The sequence below is a fragment of the Petaurus breviceps genome, unplaced genomic scaffold, assembly GCF_028583685.1.
Source record: "Petaurus breviceps papuanus isolate PSGF00001 unplaced genomic scaffold, PetGlider_PUasm1.0 118, whole genome shotgun sequence".
NCBI classification, from domain to species: Eukaryota; Metazoa; Chordata; class Mammalia; order Diprotodontia; family Petauridae; genus Petaurus; species Petaurus breviceps.
Window position 1 is genome coordinate 13,243,800 of NW_027185616.1, and position 22,776 is coordinate 13,266,575.

General features: G+C 36.7%; 1 protein-coding gene and 1 pseudogene across 3 annotated transcripts in view; one reads left to right on the plus strand and one right to left on the minus strand.

Moving 5' to 3' along the window:
- GSPT1 (G1 to S phase transition 1) overlaps positions 1–9,585 on the plus strand; it is a 48,201-nt gene extending 38,616 nt beyond the window's left edge. For all 3 annotated transcript variants that reach the window (XM_069086285.1, XM_069086270.1, XM_069086278.1), the window contains exons 12-15: positions 1,146–1,319; positions 2,166–2,255; positions 2,586–2,754; positions 4,741–9,585. In XM_069086285.1, coding sequence (XP_068942386.1) covers positions 1,146–1,319; positions 2,166–2,255; positions 2,586–2,754; positions 4,741–4,793 — 486 coding nt within the window. In that variant the 3' untranslated portion in view covers positions 4,794–9,585. The remainder of the gene's footprint in view (positions 1–1,145; positions 1,320–2,165; positions 2,256–2,585; positions 2,755–4,740) is intronic.
- Positions 9,586–21,504: 11,919 nt separating this feature from the next.
- Positions 21,505–22,472, minus strand: LOC138161306 (ADP-sugar pyrophosphatase pseudogene; annotated as a pseudogene).
- Positions 22,473–22,776: the final 304 nt, after the last annotated feature.

Genomic DNA, 22,776 nt, shown 5'->3' on the forward strand with positions numbered 1-22,776 from the left:
CTCTATCTGGAAATTCTTCCTTATATTTAATTTAAATCCTTCATGCTGCAGCTTAAGCTCATTTCCTCTTGTTCTATCCTCAGTGGAGATGGAGAACAGCTGGTCACCATCCTCAGTATAATAACCCTTCATATACTTGAAGAAGTTGTTTGACTCAAACCCACTTTTGACAAAGGAATCTCCAGATAAAGATTCACATCACCTTTAGATTAGCTCCCTTGGTCTTAACCATTACAGGACATTTGTGTGTGGGGGTGGTGCTGGATTAGTTGAGCATAAAATAGTAAGTAAAGATTTCTTGTTACGCTTCTGTGTGGTGGGGTTGTTAGTGTCGACCCCCTTTACTTCCTTCAGGCAGATAGTTTAGTTAAAAGTATAGTTCTGTCTTTAAATTCATACACAAGAAATAAACGTCCTTGCCTATTTTCTGTGTAGCATCATGGTGGGTGGGAGTGGGGGAAATGGCCTTTAGAAATGTTTTCGTATAGAAAGTATTGATTCAGAATTTCACAAAGATCCCATTCTAGTTATTCATTAATATAAGGGTGACATTTAGAAATGATATTGCTTCAACACTACTGATTGTTTTTTCATATGATCCGCTTTTAAAATTATATGTCTGAATAGATTTTTTAAAAATGCAGACTTAAATTATTGGGAACTGATAGGCTTTGGGAGATGTGTGATAAGATTAAAAAAATTGAATCTTTGAAGAATCAAATGACTAATTCCCACTTATATTCATGATATAAAGATCTAATAAATAAGTATAAATTAGGGACTTTATAATAGAAGAGTTAATTAATGTACAAATACTAGCCTTGATTTCTCCTTTGAAACAGTATCAAAATAAGGCAATAAGCATATGTTAAGTTATTTTATGCCAGGTACTTTGATTAACATGAAAAAATGTGAGGAATTGCTTTATATTTTGATTGGCAGTTATATTGTTGATATATTTTATTTCCATCATTGCTTTTGAATGGAATAATCTTTTCAATACAACAGATACTTTTCATTGCTTAATCAGTAAGTAAAAAACCTAGCTATAAAACTTAAGCAAATATTCATAAGTAATTTTATAAATTATAATGTAATGAACACGTTTTTCACATCAAAAAAAATCCAATCTTGGTTTCTTTAAGCACAACGTGGAAGTTCTTGGAATCCTTTCTGATGATGTAGAAACTGATTCTGTAGCCCCAGGTGAAAACCTCAAGATTAGACTGAAGGGAATTGAAGAAGAAGAAATTCTTCCAGGATTCATACTTTGTGATCCTAATAATCTTTGTCATTCTGGACGCACGTTTGATGCCCAGGTAAATGCACGTGCATGTATCACTGCACGTTAAATCTGATCATAGATTACTTTGTTTCTCTAACTATTGTTATATATTTTATTTGCAATTGCAGTATGGTGCTCGTTATCAAAGTAAGTGTATGGAGGAGAAACTTTACCAACTTATAATGGCACCAAATTAACCAAATCCTTAAAATAATGTCACTTTGCACATAAATACCTTTGTTCACAACTTAATGTCTTAGTTTCTTTTATCCAACATATAATCTGTAATGGGGCACTAAAGTAATTTCTTAAAGAGCTATAAATTTTAAATAAACTTTCCATTTGATTTTTAGAAAGTGCTACTTAAGTTGTGTCATTTGATCCTCATAATAAACCTGTGTTAGGCAGGGGAGAAGGTTGTGTCCTCATTCTATAAATGAGGAAACAGGCTCAGAGAGCTTAATTGATTTGGGAGTTAAGTAGTAATAAGTAAACCAGGCAGCATTACAAACTGTTGAATTCAACTCTTTAGCATTTAGCTCATTTTCCTTTGACCTACTATCAAATAAGTAATTTTAATGCTACAAATGCTTGACCTATTCAGTTTGTTTCAGGAAAAATCAGCATGCCATCTTCTACCCTACTTTAAAACTTTCCCTGTTCTGCATGTACCATAAGTAGCCTTTAAAATAATTATTCATTACGTGGAACAGTTTATGCTGAGTGATTAGAAACCCAAAGCCATTGTGCTATTAATGGTAGGTTAATTAGTGCCAGTTTTTTATATTCAAGAATGCATAATATGCAAGACTGCACCTTGCTGTCTCTTTAGTGCCTTTAAGCTTAGAGAAATAGTAATGAATTTTGTGTTGCTTTGCAGATAGTGATTATTGAGCACAAATCCATCATCTGCCCAGGTTATAATGCGGTGCTGCACATTCATACCTGTATCGAAGAAGTCGAGATAACAGTGAGTTTGTAATAAAATAAAATACAACTTTCACTTTAGGCAAGTTAGGCAGTCACTATGAAAAGATGGTACCTAGTTGAAAATCAAAACTGTTCAAAACCTTGATGGTATAATTCCTCTATAGAGGCATTTTTGGGTGTTGTTTGGAGTATGTTTTTGATGTTGAAGTTCTTTCACGGATTGTTAAAAGTTTTTTGAAGTTAAGGCACATGACTTAGGAGTGGGGGAGAAATTACTAGACACTAATCTGATTTAATTTTTTATTAATTTGATATAAACTATTTGCTTGTCTGGATTGATGTAAAGCTTCTGGACTTGTGTTTTGGATAGGCCTTAATCTGCTTGGTAGACAAAAAATCAGGAGAAAAAAGTAAGACACGACCACGTTTTGTCAAACAAGATCAAGTATGCATTGCCCGTTTAAGGACAGCAGGAACCATCTGCCTTGAGACCTTCAAAGATTTCCCTCAGATGGGTCGTTTTACCTTAAGAGATGAGGGTAAGAGGACAAAAAAACAACATGTTTCTAACTCATAGGTCTGTACTTATGCTTAAATAAAATTCATCATTAGAATTCTGCATCTGTGTGGGTTCAGAGAGAACTTTGAAACCATAAACTACTAGAACTGGAAGGGACCTTGGAAATAATTTATTCAAATACACCTTTTATTGCTAAGAAAAGGATAAAGTGATTTCTTGGAAGTCACAGCTAATGCGTGCCAGATCATTTGGGACTAGAACTCCTGTCTCTTTTATAAAGTGTGCATCAGTGATATCTTAGCTATGGTGGGCTGCTTAGAATTAAAATCTTAAATGTGATTCCATAGTACCAAATTTTAAAAGCATTTTACATGCTAAATTAAATGTATGCAAAGTTTTACCTATATCTGCTTGGTTTTAATTGCTTGAGCAGTACTTGTAGTTTGCCTTTTGTGACTAGAATTTCTTTTTTTAGTTAACCAAAGTTTTGAATGCCACATTATATGATAATTTAACTCAATTAATCATCTAACCAAATGTATTTCACCTCATTGATGATCTTTGGTTCAGAAATGAGTGATATTGAAACTTCATGAGAAACCTGACTGAGGAATCATGAAATTAATGCTTCTTTTGAGAAAACTCACTTTATTGGAGTTAGATATTTGTATAGGGTTGATGGGAGGTTTTGGTTAAAACATAAGACAGAATATATTTTTATTTGAAAGCTCCATACCCTCTTTCTCAGAGTGTTTAGTTCATAGGGACATAACTTGATTTCTCTTTATCGCTGTTACTTTACAGTTCTTTGTAAAAAATAATCCTAGTGACATTCAGTCTGTCAACGAGCATTTATTACGCACTTGTATGCCAGATAATACGCAAGGTACTAGGGATAGAAAGGTAGATATGGAACTGTCTCAGCCGCCAAGAAACTTACATTCTATTGTTAGACATGTGCATCTAGAATAAAGACAAGGCAGTCTGAGGAGGAAGGAAATGGTTGGAGTTGGGGAAAGTTTCATGTGGAATGTGGAGCTTGAACTGAGTTTTGAAGAAAAGGAAGAAGGAACAGAGGTAGGAGACACAGGTGTGTGAAAACGGCAAGATACTACTGTATAATGAGACTGGAAAGGTGGGTTGAGGTCATGCATGCATTTTATCCTAGAGGAAGTAAGAAGGGGCTGCAGTTAATTGAGTAAGGATAATCAGAACTACCCCTAAGGAAAATCATTTTGGCAGTTTGGGAGGATGGCACAGAGTGGAGGAAAAGACTTAAGAGGCAGAGTGAGTGTTTAGGCCCGGTGAGAGGTGATAAGGTTCTGTCCTGAAGTCAGAGGGTAGCTGAGGAGGGAAAAAGAAACGCATTGTAATGTAATGTTAAGCATTTCTCCTTGTCCCCTCGGTTATAGTCAGGGTGGGCAGGCATAAATGAAGACCAAAAGGATTGTATTGTGTTAGATACTTTTAGGCCTTACCTGATTCAGTAGCGTTTTCACCTAGAAGTTTATATTGGTTTTTGTAATCTGTTTTGTTGTGAGGTTTTTTTTTTTAGTTTAGATATTCCACCAGATTCCCAGAAATAAAAGGGGTGGTAATCTCCATTAATATATGTATATAAATACTATTTCTTTGTCCTACACATACTTATTTCACATTATAAAGTCCTAGTGATAGAGATTACACCTTCTGTGTGTAACCACTTGTATATGTCACCTAAACATTCCGTTTGGAAATGCTCCTGTTGCCTTAAGGTGACAATAAGCCTTCTGAGTAGTTTTTCCACTAGGAATTCTGACCCTTACAGTTGTTTACGTTACCAGTCCATACTATGACTAATAAAATGTTGCCTAATAAGTTACTCCTTTGGACTTTAGGTTTTTTTTACTTGATTTATGTATTGAAAATGGGACCTCAGGAGGTCAAAATGATTTTGTAGTTTGTCTAGACTGTTAATGAAAAGGTGGTTTTTTATTTTTATTGTGTCATTGTTGTTGTCTTTTAGGGAAGACCATTGCAATTGGAAAAGTTCTGAAACTGGTTCCAGAGAAGGACTAAGCATTTTTCTTGATGACCCTGCACAATACTGTGAGGAAAATTGACTCTGCAAAAGCCTACTTCACACCGCCTTCTCTTATTTTCTGCCCATCGATAAACTTCTCCCCATATTTTGCAAAGACAAATTTCACAGCAAAAGTCCACATTATGTCAGCTTTCTCATATTGAGAGCTCTGCTATGCCACTGTTGAATTTCCCCCAAAGTTTTTTTTCTCCTCCCAAATTCTGCTTCCTTGGACAGATTTGGCAATAGCTTTGTAAGTGATGTGGACGTAATTGCCTACAATAATGAAAATCTAAAGGAGTTTTTTATTTTTAATTTTCCCCTTCGGCACATTTAGACATCTCTTTTTCCAGGCAGATCATTCAGAGTGTGCGAGTGTGTGTGCACATGTTACAAAGACAACTACCATGTTAATAAAATATTCAATTTGAAATCTTTTTCGGTATTTGAATTGCTTTTGAATAATGTTTTTTATCTGGATGTAACACTGTTGCATTAGCTTTTTAACTTTCCAAGTAATTGAATAAATTTTATTACTTGGACTTTTCTAAACTACCCCACCCACCCACTGTTTTAAATGAGGCATTTACAAACAATGTTGAAGGTTGTTATTAAAGGAAAAAAAATAGTTTTGTCCGTTTTCGGTGGTTAGTGCATTCATAAAACTAAAATATGTTTGTTCAAATATGACACTGCTTTATTAGCTTTATGTCAGTTTTATTTTCTGCCAAAATTAATATTTAGGTTTGTTTACTTGATTTCTTAAACACATTGTTTTGAAATGACAAACAACATTCTTTGGTTTTATAGGTAAAAAAAAATGAAATTTTTCCCCTTCTGTAAAAATCTAGTAACCAGTCAAATCAGTGGAATTCACAAAAAAGTAAACTTGCAAGATCTGGCATGAAGTGCCTCTATTAATATTTGTAGAAGCTACATTGAGTTTGAAAACTGCATTAGTGAAAAATGCCAGTTCTTACAAGTTACTAGGTTCACTGTTTTGATAACTTTGAAGGCTGGATAATCCTTGCTGTTTAAAGCTAAATATGAATTGAGAAAATCAACTACCAAATATTTACGATCATAAGAATTTGCACATACTGATATTTGGAGTGAGATATAAGTATAATCAAGCACAGTTTAAATTTGATCTAAGTAATTTGAACATGAAAGCTGAGTTTTCTTGAATCTAAAACTGAAATTTAATTTTTTGAGCCATATGTCAGCATTGTAGTTCTTTTTAGGTTGAAGGTTAACAATCTGCCATAACTAAAACTTAAAAACCAATTTAAGGTGAATGAGAAATGAGAAAGAAAACTTTCAGAGTGTTACTAGAAGCCTCTAATTTAATTTTTAGTGTTGCCATTTCAAGAATTGACTTTTTTTAGAATGATATTCCCCTAATATAAGATACTATGTAATCGTGTATTTAAATAATGGAGAGTCCCCTCCCTGTAATATTCCTCAGAAATGAAAAGGCAACAGTCCGTGACTGTATTTCCATTCAAAAAAATTTAAAACTTAAAAACATTTTAACCATTTCTGTTTCTTTGTAACTGTGGAACCTCCTATTCATTTAACTTAATAAGGCTACATTGTATGGACAGAGCAAAATTATTGTCCTTCAGTTTCATATGATTACATCTGTAGCTACCATAATGCATGAAATTTAAATAAATTTTATGTCTGCAAATCTCTGGGCTTTTATTTCTGGGAAATCTGAGAGCTTTAATTGACATTGATCAGCTCTTTTGTACTGACAAGTGAACAAGAGCTAAACACTAGCTTTTCTTGGATTTCAAAGAGTCTCAAAGTTAAAAACCAGTGAAATTCTGTCCAAAGATGATTTTCCATTTTTGAGTGAATAAATTTTTTAACCAGATGTTTGCTCTCAAAATGTTTACACTTTCGATAACTGCTTGTTGCCAAGACTGTTAAAGAGGATGACATTAACTATGGAAGATATGCTTATAGTTAAGAGCTATATTTAAAATCAATTTTTGAAAAGTTTTTTTAAATAGAATTTTCACATTTGAGTAACAAACGTTAAAAAGCCAGTCCCCTTTGAGTCTAGCTGATATTTTGCCTGGGGGACTTAACATTTTGAAGTGATCTGGTAGCATGTGGAAATTTGGCAGATTGCCTTTTAGCCTTATCTAAATACTGAGCTGTCATTCTCAAGTCTTCTATGATCTGCTTACAAAGTAATGGTCAAGTGGCAAGGCAGTAGGGCAGTTGCCTATGTGTTTAGGATATAACCCTAAACATTTCTTTTTATATGTCTTGAATATAGAAGTATTAGATAAATGATTTTCCTTGAAAGTTCCTCAGAGATTGCATCTTTTTATGTTAAATGCTTCATCGGCTTTTCATGCTAGATCATTTTGCATAATTTTTTAATTGATGCACTGAATTTGGGTGAAGAATGCAAAGGAAAAGATTGCATTTGTTTAGTTTTTGGAATATAGTGCAATTGCTAGTTACAAGTTCATCAATGTAATGAGGTTTTCTAAATTGAGTATTTATTTATTTCAGTGGAGAAACAAAAAAATGGCGTACTTACTGCTTTTATTTTGAAAAAGGACTTATCCAGCCATAAGAATGGAAATGTTATGTAAATTGCAACTTGAAAGAGTCGGACTGAGTACATTGCCATGAAATAAGACATTATCAAATGATAGATGGTATAGTGATCTTGAGCCCATGTATGTTTCCTTTATCTTGAATTGAAAGTCTTGATAATGTATATGATGATTAAATGCAAGAATACCATAAATGTTCCTTAGAGAGCCCAAGTTGTTCACTGTAACATGAAACTAATTCATATTTGTCTACTGGTAAATGCTATAATGCTTTGAGAACTGCTCATATGGGACATTAGAGACCATATTACGTGAGCTGTTATTGGCAATAGCCACTCAAGTGGAGTACTTCCAGATATTTGGGATCATACTTGAAACCAAATGAGGTTTGCTTCAAAAAAGCATGGTAACCCTGAATGAACGTGTGAGGAATTAGTTCTTCCACTGGTGATCTGGCTGGCGTCACTTCATACAAGATTTGTGATGACTACTCCACAAAAGAGCACTCCAGCAACTTTTCTCAGTGGCAAAGTCTTCCCATTGAACACGGCTACTTGGATGATGATTCTACTGCTTTTGGTAGGGTCTTTAGGTGATCATGGTTTTAAATGCAGTTGTCAGTTTCTTTAATATCTGGCAACTTTTAAAACTGATTTTTTAATAGCTCTGGTTACAGCACTATAGTTCTGATCACATTGGCTAATGTTAAATTCAGCATGGGCAGACAGTACCAGTGCAAACTGTCATTAATCCTCTCACAGACATATGTAAGGTAGATAGTGATCAATCAGGGGTGGTATTTGGTATTTTCTTTTCTACTCTAGAAATCTTGGCTTAGATTTTCCTCTGCTAATTTTTAAGTGAAACCTAGCAGTTGATACCTGATAAATAATGATAATGATTTTCTTACAAAAGTCACGCCATGGTAGTAACACATTAGTCTATTCAGTTCTAAGCAATTCAGAAAATGTGAGAGTTGCATTTTATACTCCTTTCAATCAATAGTACCTATAACCCCAAGTTATTTTCCAACAGATTTTCAGAGTAGTTTCAATTTGAATCTGTTTACTATTAGCATTCAAGTTGTCCAAATACCAGTGGATTTTTGGTTCTAAGATAATGCATTACTTTCCAATATCATAGAACTCACTGAGTCTTCCATATATGAATAAAACTTTTCAAGCACCTTTAATCCTATATACTTCCTTGAAATATCAGTATGCTAAATGAGTTATTGGTGCACTTGGGAATTGAAAAAAAAACCAGGGAATTAGAGCCTTTTTTATGATATCCTATAAGGATAATAAAACCGTTTAGTTTGTTTTTTTATTAAGCTGAAGATGCCAGACTGAGAGACTTATATGAGTGCCACCTGTTTAATCTGGTCATCCAGCATTGGCCACGTGTGCCTGCAAAGCTTAACATTGAACTATCAGGTTTGGAGAGAGCAGATATGGAGTAGGAATATTTTCCCTTTACCCATATTTAGCTTTAATTTTCTAAACTGTTGTTAGCTTAGTCACTGGTAGATGAAAGAGCTGTTTTGTTTCAAATACTGCTGGCCGTAGGTTCTCACTACCTCCTTTTCTGCTACCCATGGAAGGGAATACATTTGTATTGGAGTTATAGCTTGTGAATTTCTTGGGCAATCAAATTTCTTCCCTGTTTTCCATATGCACATTAAGTAGGAATTGTGAGAATTTAGTTGGTAGAGAATTATTTTTTTCCTTTATGTATGTTGTATTTGGTAAAAACAAGATTGGCTGTATCACAGACAGCCTTTATTTTTATGAATGAGTACTGAATACTTACACGCATTAATAATAATGTTCATTGGTAATGAGTTGCCAAATGTGTACTCCCTTTGTTTCTAGTAGACTTGAGTTTCTTCTCTTGGTTCCCATTAAAAAAAATACAACATAGGAATCTTTCAAGATTTTCTATGACTTTAAATTTCTTTTTAAGTCGGGGGATAAAGGGAACTGGTTACAGTATTTTAAAAGCAAAGTCAAGGGATAATCTCTTTAAGTGGGAAATTTGGGGATCCACAATTGAAATTCTTTTTCCATATGATTTATAGCTACCTACTGTGCCTAACATGATGCCTGTGTGAGGATTACGCTTAGTCTGCTCTTGCGGCTATTCATATGACAAAAAATTGCCTTTGTAATAACAATAAAATATTGTCATCTTCCCTTTTGAAGAATTTGTCTCTTTGTTTATAATCACTTTCATTGTACCATACCATGAGTACAAATGTTCATGCTTCTGTACATTTTTAATTTGTTTATATTTGTACTCCTTATTGGGCTTAGAAGCACCTACAAACTAGTTTTATTAGGTTGGCTCTTTTAAGTTCTCTTGTACCAAGAAATAACAAATTTGCGTGTTTTGGCTATGCTTGCATACCACATACAAGGCTTTTGACTGGCTTATCTGACTGAAGCTTGCAAAGCATAAAACAGCACTCCAGGAAGTTGAAAATACTCAGCAATATTAATAATAAGTCATTACGGTGTGCAGTTTTTTCTGTACTGTTCATTGGAAAATGTCAGTGATTTAATCAGTAGACCTCATATGTACCTCAATATGTACTTTTTCACCAGGTAATGCTCTAATCTATGAAACTTCAGGATTTTTATAATAGAGACCAAATAGTACTTTCCCTTTATTCTGTGCAAAAGCAAAAGAAAAATATGAACTGAAGTATATACAGTGATTAAACCTATAAATGGCAGCAAGATATTTCTTAGATTTGCTCTTTTTCATAGCTATCAGCTCTTTTTTGTAATCTCTACAAATAGAACTTTAGGTAAAAGGTGTTAAACTCCAAATTTTGCATGAGCAGAATCCAAATGTGTGTTTATGACACAGAAGAAACTCACTTGGGCTTTAGGCTTTTTGATGCTTAGAATTTCAATGTAGATATACAGTGACCAAGGGAAGAGTTGAATTTTATTGAATTGTAATTATTAGAAAAGGTAAATAACTGGATCATTTTCTAATAACCAAGATTAAGTTTCTGATCTCAGTTAAATTGGACCCAGAGCAAGCCTAATGAATGGTTTTGTCTTTGTTTGGAATGATCTACGTTGTCTTTTGACATCAAACCACATACAGGTATTATATTGCAGGGTGGATAGACTACTGTGACTATAAGACTTTTGTCCTTCTGATTATTGTGTTTCTTTGTAAAGCACATGGTGTCCTTTTTTGAGGGGCCATAGGTCTTTCCAGGGGCAAGGCAGTGTATCCACCTTTGATGCTATTTTCAGGATGAAGAGTGATTTTCCCCATAATCTGGAATACTTGAAGCATTTAAAAAGTATAGTATTTAGGTCCTAGGCAGGATGTTGCTTATTTTACTACGTTAACCCATTTGTTTTCAGTTATGGCATTATTTTAAGCACATTGCCATTGGATGATACGGTGATATGTGGACAATTTAAATAAAATCTGTTTGGACTACTACTGTACCATCCTTTTTTTAGTCTCCCTGTATTTTTTTTTAAAGCAATCGGGGTTAAGTAACTTGCTCAAGGTTACAAGGCCAGTTATTTCCAGGTGTGGTGCTGAATATCTGAGCCGGGATTTGATCCAGGTCATCCCAACACTGGGGCCGGTGCTCTTACTCGCTGAGCCACCTGGCTGCCCCTAAGCAACTGGGGTTAAGTAACTTGTGCAAGGTTACACAGCCAGGTGTTTCTGGGTGGGTGCTAAGTGTCTGAGCCCAGATTCGATCCCCAGGTCATCCTGACACTGGAGCCGGTGCTCTTACTTGCTGTGCTACCTGGCCTCCCGGTCTTCCTGTATTTTTATTTGCAGTCCAGATTGTTCCAAACACATCTTATAAAAGTGAAATTTTCTTTTATCTCTGTTCAATGAAGCCTACACACTAATCTTTCCCTGGACTTGTCACAAGAGCTTTCTTTTGCTTGTTTTCTTAATTTTACACCTGAAAAAAATTAGTCTACAAATGAAATTTCATCTGCCACCAATGTTTAACTGCTACATTTTTAGTTATGTTGTCCAGTTTTGACATTCATTAACCTCAAATTCAGCAATTAGAAAATTTTAAAATACATCCCATACACGTATATTTGGTGGTAATTCCCCAACTACTAACTTGTGAGGAGTAATAGCATGATCACAGTGGGTACCGAAGACATGGGAATACAGTGTTTTTTTTTAAAACAGCATTACATATAAACTCATCTGGGAAGGGTTTTTGTTTTTTTTTTTTTAGTATTATTTTTTCAATGCTGTTTTCCCTCCAGTTAAGCTTGGGAAAGGGTGGGTTCTAATTACAGCATTTCCACTACTGTCACCTTGTATTTTGTGATTTTGTATCTTGGACCCTCAATTTCGTATCAGTAAAACTTAGGAGGGGAAGAAATAGACCTCATACTGCTGTCTTCACACCAACATTTTAAGGATTCCTTTCACAGATTCTAAATATTAATCTCATTTTAAAGGACAGAATAAAGAGCTTGTGCCTTACCCAAATAAGCTGAGCTGGGGTTCAAACGCAGTTGGCCTTTGATGCCAAAACAGCATTTTTTCCATATACCATATGACAACTTTAGAATAGAAACTTGTTATAGATTCTCATAGGAAATAATTTTGTAGTGAGTCATTTTTCAGTTGTCCAACTCCTTGACCCCATTTGGAATTTTCTTGGCAAAGATACTGCAGTGGTTTGCCAGTTTTCTCCAGTTCATTTTACAGGTGAGGAAACAGGTAGATAGGGTTAAGTGGCTTGTCCAGTGTCATACCACATAGCTATTAAGTGTCTGAGGCCAGATTTGACCTCAGGAAGATGGGTCTTGCTGACTCCAGGCAAAAGTACCTCTGTGATTGCTAACAACTTCATGTACTCGATTAAAAAACTATTTCCTTCCTTTCTCTCAAATATAAGCTACTACCTTTCTTAATCTTCACTTTTACTACTGAACTTTTCAGTTGATTGGGCTACATACATTTCCTATATTTCCTCACTTCCTGTTAATTCATTTCACTATATACTTAAAATTCTGCCTGCACCTTAATGGTGCAAAATCCAGTGAATTTTTTGGTAATCTTAATTTCTTTGCTATGCAACATGTGACACTTGAAAACTCCCTTATTGAAATTTGCTTTGTTTTTAACACAATACCAGTACTAAATTCTTAACTGTAATTTGCCCCCTTTTTTAGTTCTTCCACTTGTCCCTGAAATTGGATTATTAGCCAAAGACTTTCTACCCTGTCCATCAAGGGATTTCTGCTTTCTCAACTCAGTTACCTCTAGGTTGATTAAAAATCCATACCTCCAGCCCACACTGCGCTTGGTCTCTCTAATCTTTGTACCTACAGTTACCTACCTTTAAGACAATTCCCCTTGGACACACTACAGCGTCCTTTCCCGGCTTCATGATACCTTGATGGTAACACAAACCTCAGTCTGACAAGGCATGAGTGTTTGCTAGTTAGCAGATCCAGTAGCAAAATGTGCATTAGAAAAACTAATGAAAGAGAAATTGGCTGGGTCCAAAGTGCCTATTTTACCCAGTAAAAACAAATACTGCTTCTGCTCTCAGATCTACACATAGAGAAATAAAACCTGAAATGGATAGAAAAGAGTGGGCCTGAACCTAAGACTTCATCCCAATAGTCAGCCACAAAACTGAATTCCCCAGAAATAAAAGGACTAACTACTCTTATGACATCAATCCTCCCTCTGGCGTCACCTTAAATATCCCTTTTTTAAAATGTTACAGACTTGGGGCAGTTAGGTGGTGCAGTGAATAGAGCACTGGCCCTGAAGTCTGGAGGACCTGATTTCAAATCCAGCCTGATATTTGTCACTTAACTAGTTGTGTGACCTTGGACAAGTCACTTAACCCCAATTGCCTTGCCTTCCCCCCTCCAAAAAAAAAGTTACAGATTAGTTGAAAGCAGCCACTCAATAACATCCTTTTCACTAACTCATCCCTTATCCTCCCCTCATCATACATCTCCCTTAATTAATCATAAACATTTATCAGGTGCTTTTAATGTGCCAGGCACAGTGCAAAAACCTAGGAATATAAAGACAAAATGAAATAATCTGCCCTCAGAATTTATATTCTATCTGGTGGACTGTTGCTGGCAGCTTCTATTCTCTGGTATCTGTGCCTTTGTTTCCTTATCTGCACAATGGGGGTAATAGTACCCACTTCAGAGTGGTGAGGATCAAATAAGAGACTATATCCTTGCTAGATGGTGTGTGCATGGGTGATGGAACAGTAGGTCCATATCCCTCAGGGTTTAGTATGACCTTTGGTCGCCAGATGGCACTCATCTACAATTAAGCAACTATTCCATGTGATCTCCAGTCCCATCAACATGCTTTTCTCCAGCTGGCCCCAGTTTTCAACTGCAATATGCTACATGCTCTCACACACACTGTAGCAGCAAGCACCCCAGCATCCCCAGGGTGGCTGCCAACACAGGTTCTTAGATCTGCTTTTCTAAAGGAAAGCAGCTCAAAATGGATTAACAATCTTGCTTTAATCAAACATATGTCATTTACCTTGTTCAGGGGAAAGTCAGCACCCCAAACTTCAGAGTGTACAAACAGAAGTTACAAGAAAACAAAAAAACATATAAAGCAGATAGGCCTCCAACTGTCCTGATCATCACATCCATACCTAGTTGGTTCCCAGAGGGAAGCATCAACATCTGGGTTTTCAAAGCCAGGGGGGCTCCCAATGGCTGCCCAGAGTCTCGTCTGGTCAAGTCACACAACACTTCTCAAAGTGAGCCCCAGAACAAAGTCTCACAGCAGGGATTATGTAGCCTTCTGGGTCAGAGAATGTCAGAACCCTCTTGACCTCACCGCCCAATCACAAAGCACCAAGGTGTGAGAGTTCCTGAAAACAAGCCTCCCACCACAGACTCCAGGTGCACTTAACCTCGGGGCAGGGAAGATCTTAAAAGTTTACATTCCTATAACACACACACACAATTGCCCTCATAATGGCAATGTTGCTTATTGAAATGTTAAGATAATGCACATGGTAACAGCAAACAAACTTAAGAAAAACTCAAGTCATGAACCACAATAGGATTGATAATGTGCACAATGAAATCCCTTTACTCTGCAGAATGGATCACTGGCATGATTTTAGAACTCACTGAGCTTTTCTTGGTAGCTGCTCTCAGGAAAGTGGGGCATGCTGAAATTGGATGCATCTCACTATAGCTGTGGTTCATAGCCCAGCTGGTCCTAAATTTGTTCCCATCTATTCCCTCACTTCCATTCTTATTCCCATTTCTCCGAGTCTCCATGTGAGCCTAGTTCTCACTTCCCCCCAGCCTGCATGCCTGTGTCCCAGCTACTCCAAAGGAAAATCCCCAATAGGTGTTTTTACAGGTATCCCTTTTCTGCCCCATGCCCACAAAAATTCAACATTAGAAGTCTCTTCAGGGAAAATGGAAACCCAAAGACTGGGAAATGTATTTCCACATGCATTTCCTATCTTCTCTAGGACTTCATTAATCTATTAACCCCCAAATGCTAGAAAATCTGTCACTGTCCAAGTGCATTGCAAATCTAAAACACTAAATAATTGTGAGTTATCCCCATGCAGGTAGGGGAAGGAAGTTTATCAAGTGTCTACTATGTGCCACACACACTAGGTGTTTTTGAAATATTTTATCCTTACAACATCCCTGTAAGTTAGTACCCATTATTTCGCTCATTTTACAGATAAGGAAGTTGAGTCAGACAGAGGTTAAATCATTCGTCCAGAGCCACAAAAGCAAGTAAGTTTCTGAGTTTGGATTTGGACTTGTCTTCCTGACTCCAGGCCCATTGTTCTATCCCCTGTGACACCTAGCCAGGGGAGGGTATATCAGTCCTGAAACTTTTGGTGGCACATGGAGAGGGGATACCCCCTTATCACTCAGAAGAAAAGAAACTGATGTCATGCGCAGAGGCAGCTGTGTTAGGATGACGAGCAATGGATTTCACGTCCAAGGGCTTGGGTTCAAATACTGGCTCAGCTATCTACTACCTGTCTAATCTTGGCCAAGTAACTTAATGCCTCTAGGCCTCATTGTCCTTTTACGTCATATGGGATGGGAAGGTAGGGTGGGTCTGTGTGTGTGATAGTGACAGGCTTGGACTCCAGGCCACATGACCCTCGAGATCCTTGGATTCAGCCTTTTGACTGAGTCCAAGTTTTACAGAACAAATCCCTTTATTAAGGGGATTTGTTCTGTGAAGTTTAGATTCAGTTAAAAGGCTGCACTTGAGGACCTAGAGGGTCACATGTGGCTTAGAGTCCCCAGGTTCCCCACCCCTTTGTTATCTTTCAGGCCCCTTCTACCTCTACATCTCATCTATTTCACTCTCTTTTGCCACCAGTTGAAGAGTACTTTTATACCCCAAGTGCCTCTCATTCCCATCTTAGTAAGCTTTTTTTTTGAGTAGGCAAACTAGACTATCTTTTGTCTGAATTCTTACCTAGGCTTTAATCATTGATTGGATGTTGCTTCAGACAAATTGAGGCCTGGGAAAGACCTTCATTTAAAAAGGCCAAAGTCTCCCACCACATCTGTGGCCATTGCCTTTGTCTTGCCACAGGACTCTGATGACTCTGGAGGATGGTAAGGCTGACGATTTTGCAGTCCTGCCTCACGTCAATCTAATTCATTTGTAAGTCAAGACATCGCCCCCCAGAGGCCATCGGATGAATAACAACACACCTTGCATCATCATGTTTTTCCCACCTTCCAGCTTCAGACAAAGGGTCCTCAACGGCTTAGCCACTGCAGCTTCCTTTGCCAGGCTGCTGACAGTTTGTGCTACGATTGCTTCAAATTCAAATGTATCTAAAACTGCGATCATTTCCTGCCCTAAACTCAAGCACAGCCAAATTTTTTACTTCTGGCAGTGTTCCATTCACTTGCTCAGTCACCCTCAGGCTTAAAACTTCAAAATCATCTTTGATCACCACATCTGGTTACTAAGTCCTAGGTCTCCTCAACTTCATATTTTATATTAAATCTTATTTTCATGAAGATGCATCTTCTTTTCCTCCCCTGTTCCCTCACTGAAAAAGCAAGAAAAACAAAGCCTCTGATATAAATGTGCATATGCACTCTTCAGCTTTCAGGACCCTGTACCATCTGGCTCTAAACCTACCTTTCCAAAAACCTCAACAAAAATTGATCTGGAGGGCAGCTGTCCTAGGTTTCTGCAACAATTAGAGGAGCTATCAGTCTCAAATGTAACAAATTTAGCAGTAAATGCTCTATATTTGGATAGCTATCTGGTAAACATTGTCTCTGAGCCATTAAAAGTTTAAAGCAAAACCTAATGTACATCCCATGTATGTTTTGGGAGGGTTTATTGAAAGCTACATTACAACCAGTTGTAACTTAGACAGTTAGTTGGGTATTGGGTTCAGAGAATGAAAAAGCAGCAAGGCCTTTGGAGTGCTTCCAGCTCCTGGCTCTCTGCCAGTCCTTGATTCAGTGATACAGCCTCAGCATCCATACGACGATTACAATATAAATCATTGGAAGAGAAATTGCTCTTATATAAAGAAAAAGTTTTGCTTCTGATGCAGCTTCATCAGTATCCTCACTTTACAATTGGCCTTGGAGAGTGGGAGCACTGACTCTGAGACAGGGTGCATTTGACCAAGTTCGTGAGAAGTCCTTCCTGACCTTATTTTTTTTTTGCCTTTTTCAGGGGGGAGGGCATTGGGGTTAAGTGACTTGCCCAAGGTCACACAGCTAGTTTTTGGGTTAAGTGTCTGAGGTCACATTTGAACTCAGGTCCTCCTGACTCCAGGGCCAGTGCTCTATCCACTGAGCCACCTAGCCGCCCCTACTTTCTGACCTTATGATTGGTCTTTCAAGCACCTTGGCCTTGGCACACATTCAAGACAGATGCAAGTAGCCCTTATCTGAAGGAAAACCTACAAGGGGCAACTTCTTATAATTAGCCTAAAACTGACATACAGGCAGTGACTTGAGGGATGCAACAGGTAACTCTTCCTCATTCAGGCACTAATAATCATCCTGAAAACAACCTTGGAAGAGGTTGTGGATTTTACAGAAATTACAAAGAAAGAAAAAAACTGCTAAACTTTTGGCATGTGAACTATGAGGTTATAATTGGCTATGCTTCCAAAAGAAAACTATGCCAGCAAAAAAAAGTGACAATAAACTATTTTTCAGAAAATCGTTTCTTCTAAGGAGTCAGATTCCAATTAATGGAAACAGGAAAGGTCATAGAGAGAAGCCCAGCTCTCCTAGACAAATTGAGCAAATATATGAAATGACCCCAGAAAGACCAGTGTTAAATGTTAAGGAAGACCAAAGAGACCAGCACAGAAGCAAGTAAGCCATCTGCTAGAAGTGGCAAGGCGAGGAGCTGGGCCAAAGAAACCAGTAAAAGCTTCCATAAATGAACCTGAAAGTAGTCAGTCAACCAACATTCTGATGGAGGGGTGTTTCAAGCAATTACAAGCTCTAATAATTGGAGACCTGAAGCCAGATACCAGTTCTAGCCTGTCAGAGCAAAAGTGAGTACATAATCAGCCACAGTAGGTTACTGTGCATGAAACAGGGCCTGACTGTACATTATTTGTATCACTGGGATCCATAGTAGGAGACCAAGCCAACTCCAGTGCCTCAGGTGCCACACATGGAAGGTTATACAGAAGACCTGAGATCTGCATGATCTCTAGCATCTCATGGAGACCTACCAAGGTCATAGTATAGGACAGAAGCCAGTTTTCAACTTGGGATCATGCAAGGAAAAGGCAAGGTTTGGCAAAGGCCAGAACCTGCTGTGAGCCATCAGGTCCTGAAATAAAGCCAGAATTAAGGCAGAGAGTGAGACCTAATACTAGCTGCTCCATTTGTTTCCTAGTATAGCAGTAACATACAGAATACAAAGACCAAACAAAGCCCATCAAAGAAGGGAGACAGGATTTCCCCAAGCACAAAATTCCAAACCAGGAATTGGGGCTGAAAATATAAGTAAACAGTAGAAAACACCAAACAGTGAAGAAATACTGTTAGCTAAGAAGTAAATCCAGAACTACAAGTAAAGTCCCAGAAAAAAAAAAAAAGGCTCCAGAATGGTTGGATCAGTTCACAAGTCCATCAATAATGCATTAGTGTCCCAGTTTTCTTAGATCTCCTTCAACATTTCTCATTTTCTTTTTCTGTCACATTAGCCAATCTGATAGGTGTAAGGTGGTGCCTCAGAGTTGTTTTAATTTGCACTTCTCTATTTAATAGTGATTTAGAACATTTTTCCTTTGATTTTGTTGTCTGACAATTGCCTGTTTACATACTTTGACCATTTATCAATTGAGTGACTTGTATTCTTATACATTTGACTCAGGTCTCTATATATTTGAGAAGTGAGTTGAATACTTAAATAATCCCATCTTATAAAAATAAATTGAACAAGCCATCAATGAGCTTCCTAAAATAAAATCCTCAGGGCCAGATAGATTCACAAGCTATGGTGCAGAAAGAGCAAAACAAGAGAGAGAAAACTACAAACCAATTTCCGTAATAAATATTGATGCAAAAAATGTAAATAAAATGATAGCAAGAAGATTACAGCAATATATCATAAGGATCCTATGGGCATATATATCATAAGGACTCTGGGCAGCCATTGAGAGCCCCCCAGCTTTGAAAAACCCAGATGTTGATGCTTCCCTCTCTGGTAACTGTGATTTGGTATTTAAGTATTCTATTTTCTCTTCTGTTAATCTGGGCAATTTATATTTTTGTAAATATTCATCCATTTTGCTCAGATTGTCAGATTTATAATTGGGCAAAATAACTCCCAATAATTGCCTTAATTTTCTCTTCACTGGTGGTGAATTCACCCTTTTCACTTTTGATACTAATAATTTGGTTTTCTTCTTTCCTTTTTTAATCAAATTAACCAATGGGTTTTTTAATTTTAATTTTTTTTCCATAAAACTCACATCTAGTTTTATTAGTTTTCTGATTTCTAATTTCAGGATTTTCATTTTGATATTTAACTGGGGATTTTTAATTTGTTTTTTTTTGTTTGTTTGTTTTAGTTGCATGCCCAATTCACTGATCTGTTTTTTCTTTATTTTATTGATGTTTAGAGATATAAATTTTCCCCTAAGTATTGTTTTGGCAGCATCCCATTAATTTTGGTATGTTGTCTTCTTGTTATGTCTATGATATGTTCTTTAATCCACTTATTCTTTAAGATTATATTATTTAATTTCCAGTTAATTTTTAACCTATCTTTCCACTGGTCTTCATTGAATGTAATTTTTATTGCGTTATGTCTGAAAAGGATGCATTTCCTATTTCTAATTTTCTGCATCTGGTTGTAAGGTTTTTATGCCTTACTACATGGTCAATTTTTGCATAGGTGCCAGATACCACTGAGAAAATATATATTCTTTTCTGTTCTCATTCAGTTTTCTCCAGAGGTCTGTTATATCTAGCTTTTCTAAAATTCTATTTACCTTCTTAACTTTTTTCTTTATTTTTTGGTTAGACTTACCTAGTTCTGAGAAGGGAAAGTTGAGATTCCTCCACTTAGTTCTATTGTCTGTTTCCTCCTATAACTCATTTAACTTCTCCTTTAAAAATTTAGATGCTATACTATCTGGTGAATATATGTTCAGTATTGATATTATTTCATTGTCTGTGGTTCCTTTGTACCAAGATACAGGTTCCTTCCTTATCTTTTAGTTAGATCTATTTTTGCTTTTGCTAAGTCTGAGATCACGACTGCTAGTCCTCTTTTTTTTTTTTTTACTTCAGTGGAACCATAATAGATTCTGTTTTAGCCCCTTACCTTTACTTTGTGTAAAGTACTCTGTGCTTCAAATGTTTCTTGTAAATAGCATATTGTAGGATTCTAGTTTTTATGCCATTCTATCTGCTTCCATTTTATGAGTTCATCTTGTTCACATTTATAATTATGATAATTGTAGATTAGAGATATAAATTTTCCCCTAAGTATTGTTTTGGCAGCATCCCATAAATTTTGGTATTTCCCTCTAACTTATTTTCCCCTTCTTCACCCTTCTCTCTCTACCTTTCACCCTGTCCCTCCTCACAAGAGTTTAACTTCTGACCACTGCCTCTCACAGTTAATCCTACCTTCTATCAGTCTCTCTCCCCAATCTCTTATCCTCATCCCTTTTTAGTTCCCTCTTGGGTAAGACAAATTTCTATACCCAACTGAATATGTATGGTATTCCCTGTTTGAGCCAAATCCAGTGAGAGTAAGGTTTGGGTGTTGCCCACCACTCCCTCATTTTTCCCTCCATTTCTGCTCTTTTGGGGTTCTATTATATTGGATAACCTACCCCATTCTATTGCTTTCTCTCTTCTTCCAGTGCAATAATTTTTCTCACCTCTTAATTTTGGGGGTTTTTTTTGGGGGGGATATCATCCCATCATAGTCAATTCACACTCACATGTTCTTTTTATTCATACTCCTTCTAACTGCCCTAATAGTGATAAAGTTCTTAAGAGTTACAAGTATTTTTCCATGTAGGAATATAAACAGTTTACCCTTATTCAATCTCTTATGCTTTCTCTTTCCTGTTTACTATTTTATGCCTTTCTTAAGTCTTGAATTTGATTTTTGTTTAGCTCTGGTGTTAGTACATAACAGGCAATTAATAAATGCTAGTTGACTGGCTAAAATAAATAAAAATGAAAACAAAACAAAACATAATAAAAGGGGGAGGGAAGGACCGTGAAATAAACTATTAGCTAGTATGATTTTTTTAAAAAAAGCAAAATCAAATTGCCAATATAAAAATGGAAAAGGAGAATTCACATCAATATGTAATTTTTCCAGTTAAAAACATTAATTTTATCTCCTTCTTATGGCCCAAACAACTGCAGAATAAATGAGAAAATCCTCATAACATGCACAATCAGGTAAAAAAAAATCTCCACATTAACCATATATAAAAATGTCTCAATATGTATTTTAAAGTTCATCATATCTCTGCCAGGAGGTGGGTATTGTGTTTCTTCTTTGGTCTTCTGGAATAATGATTTGTCATTGTATTGATTAGAGTTTTAGTCTTTCAAAGTTATTTGTCTTTATAGTATTTTTTTTTTGCATTCTATATTGCCTTTATTTTATGAAAAAAGCTAATTCAAAACCTACACTAACTATGTGAATACAAAGTCCAAACTCTGAAAGATTGGCCTCATTTATAAAAACATAGGTGAGTCTTGGTCAGTTTCAGAATTTCAGGAAAGGCACTTCAAAGGGTTTTGCACTGGCGTGTTTCAGTGCCAAAGCCTAAGAATAGACTCTGGCATCAACCTAGAGATGTTTATCAGCTACAAGGTCATCAATTCTCTTCAGGAGATCATTCTTTGGTAAAGAAACTACTTCCACAAATTCTCCATCTCCAACCTTTGGTTTAGGTCTCACATTTTCAGCATCATCTCCATTAATCATCAGAGTCATTATATGTGTGGTACAATTTGACAAACCTGGGTCCATGCATACAGCTGGAGAACATTCAGCAACATCACCTTTGTAACCAGTTTCTTCCTCAAGTTCATGAAGAGTGGCTGTCTCTGGGCTTTCATTGTCATCTATGAGACCTGCGGGGAACTCTAAGCAGTAGCCTCCCATTGGGGGTCTGAACTGCTTCACGAGGACAATGCATTCATAATGAAGAGTTCTTTGTAATACTAGGATAATTGCCACACCATCAGCAGAAAGTCTTTCTTTCCTAGTAGTACATTTCACAGTTTCCCAAGTTCTCGTTTTACCAGTGGGATCCACATAAGTTGTTTGTTCAAGCTTGACCCATTTTCCTTCTGTAATCAACTCTTCTGTTAGATTAGAATCTTTGGTAACTTTATGAGAATCCACAGGAGCTTTGTTTTCCATTTTCAAAATATGTGATCCTTGCTATCTTGTAGTAAGTTCACTCTGCCCCGAGGTGTCGGGCACTGGGAAGAATTCCTTGGTGGGGAAGGGATGGATGAAAGGCAGTGACGGGAGCTGTGGTTGCAGGCGAAGCCCGTGCCAGCGTCCAAGTCCTTTATAGTATTTTTTTTTTTACAATATGAAATCAATTGTTCTCATGAATCTGCTTATATCATTTGAATCAATTTGTAAAGATATTCCCAGTTTCCTCTCAAACTCTCCATCTCACAAGAAAATAAAGAAAAGAAGTCAAGATAGCAGAGTAGAAACAGGACTTCCCAGCAGCTCTGGCTCACACCTCCTCCAATTCATGTAAAAAATGACTCTAGATAAACTTTGGAGCAACAGAACCCACAAAACAACTCAGAGAAGCTAATCTTCTGCTGAGGACAGCCAGGAAGGCTGGCAGCAAGCAGCCAACACAGCGCTCTGG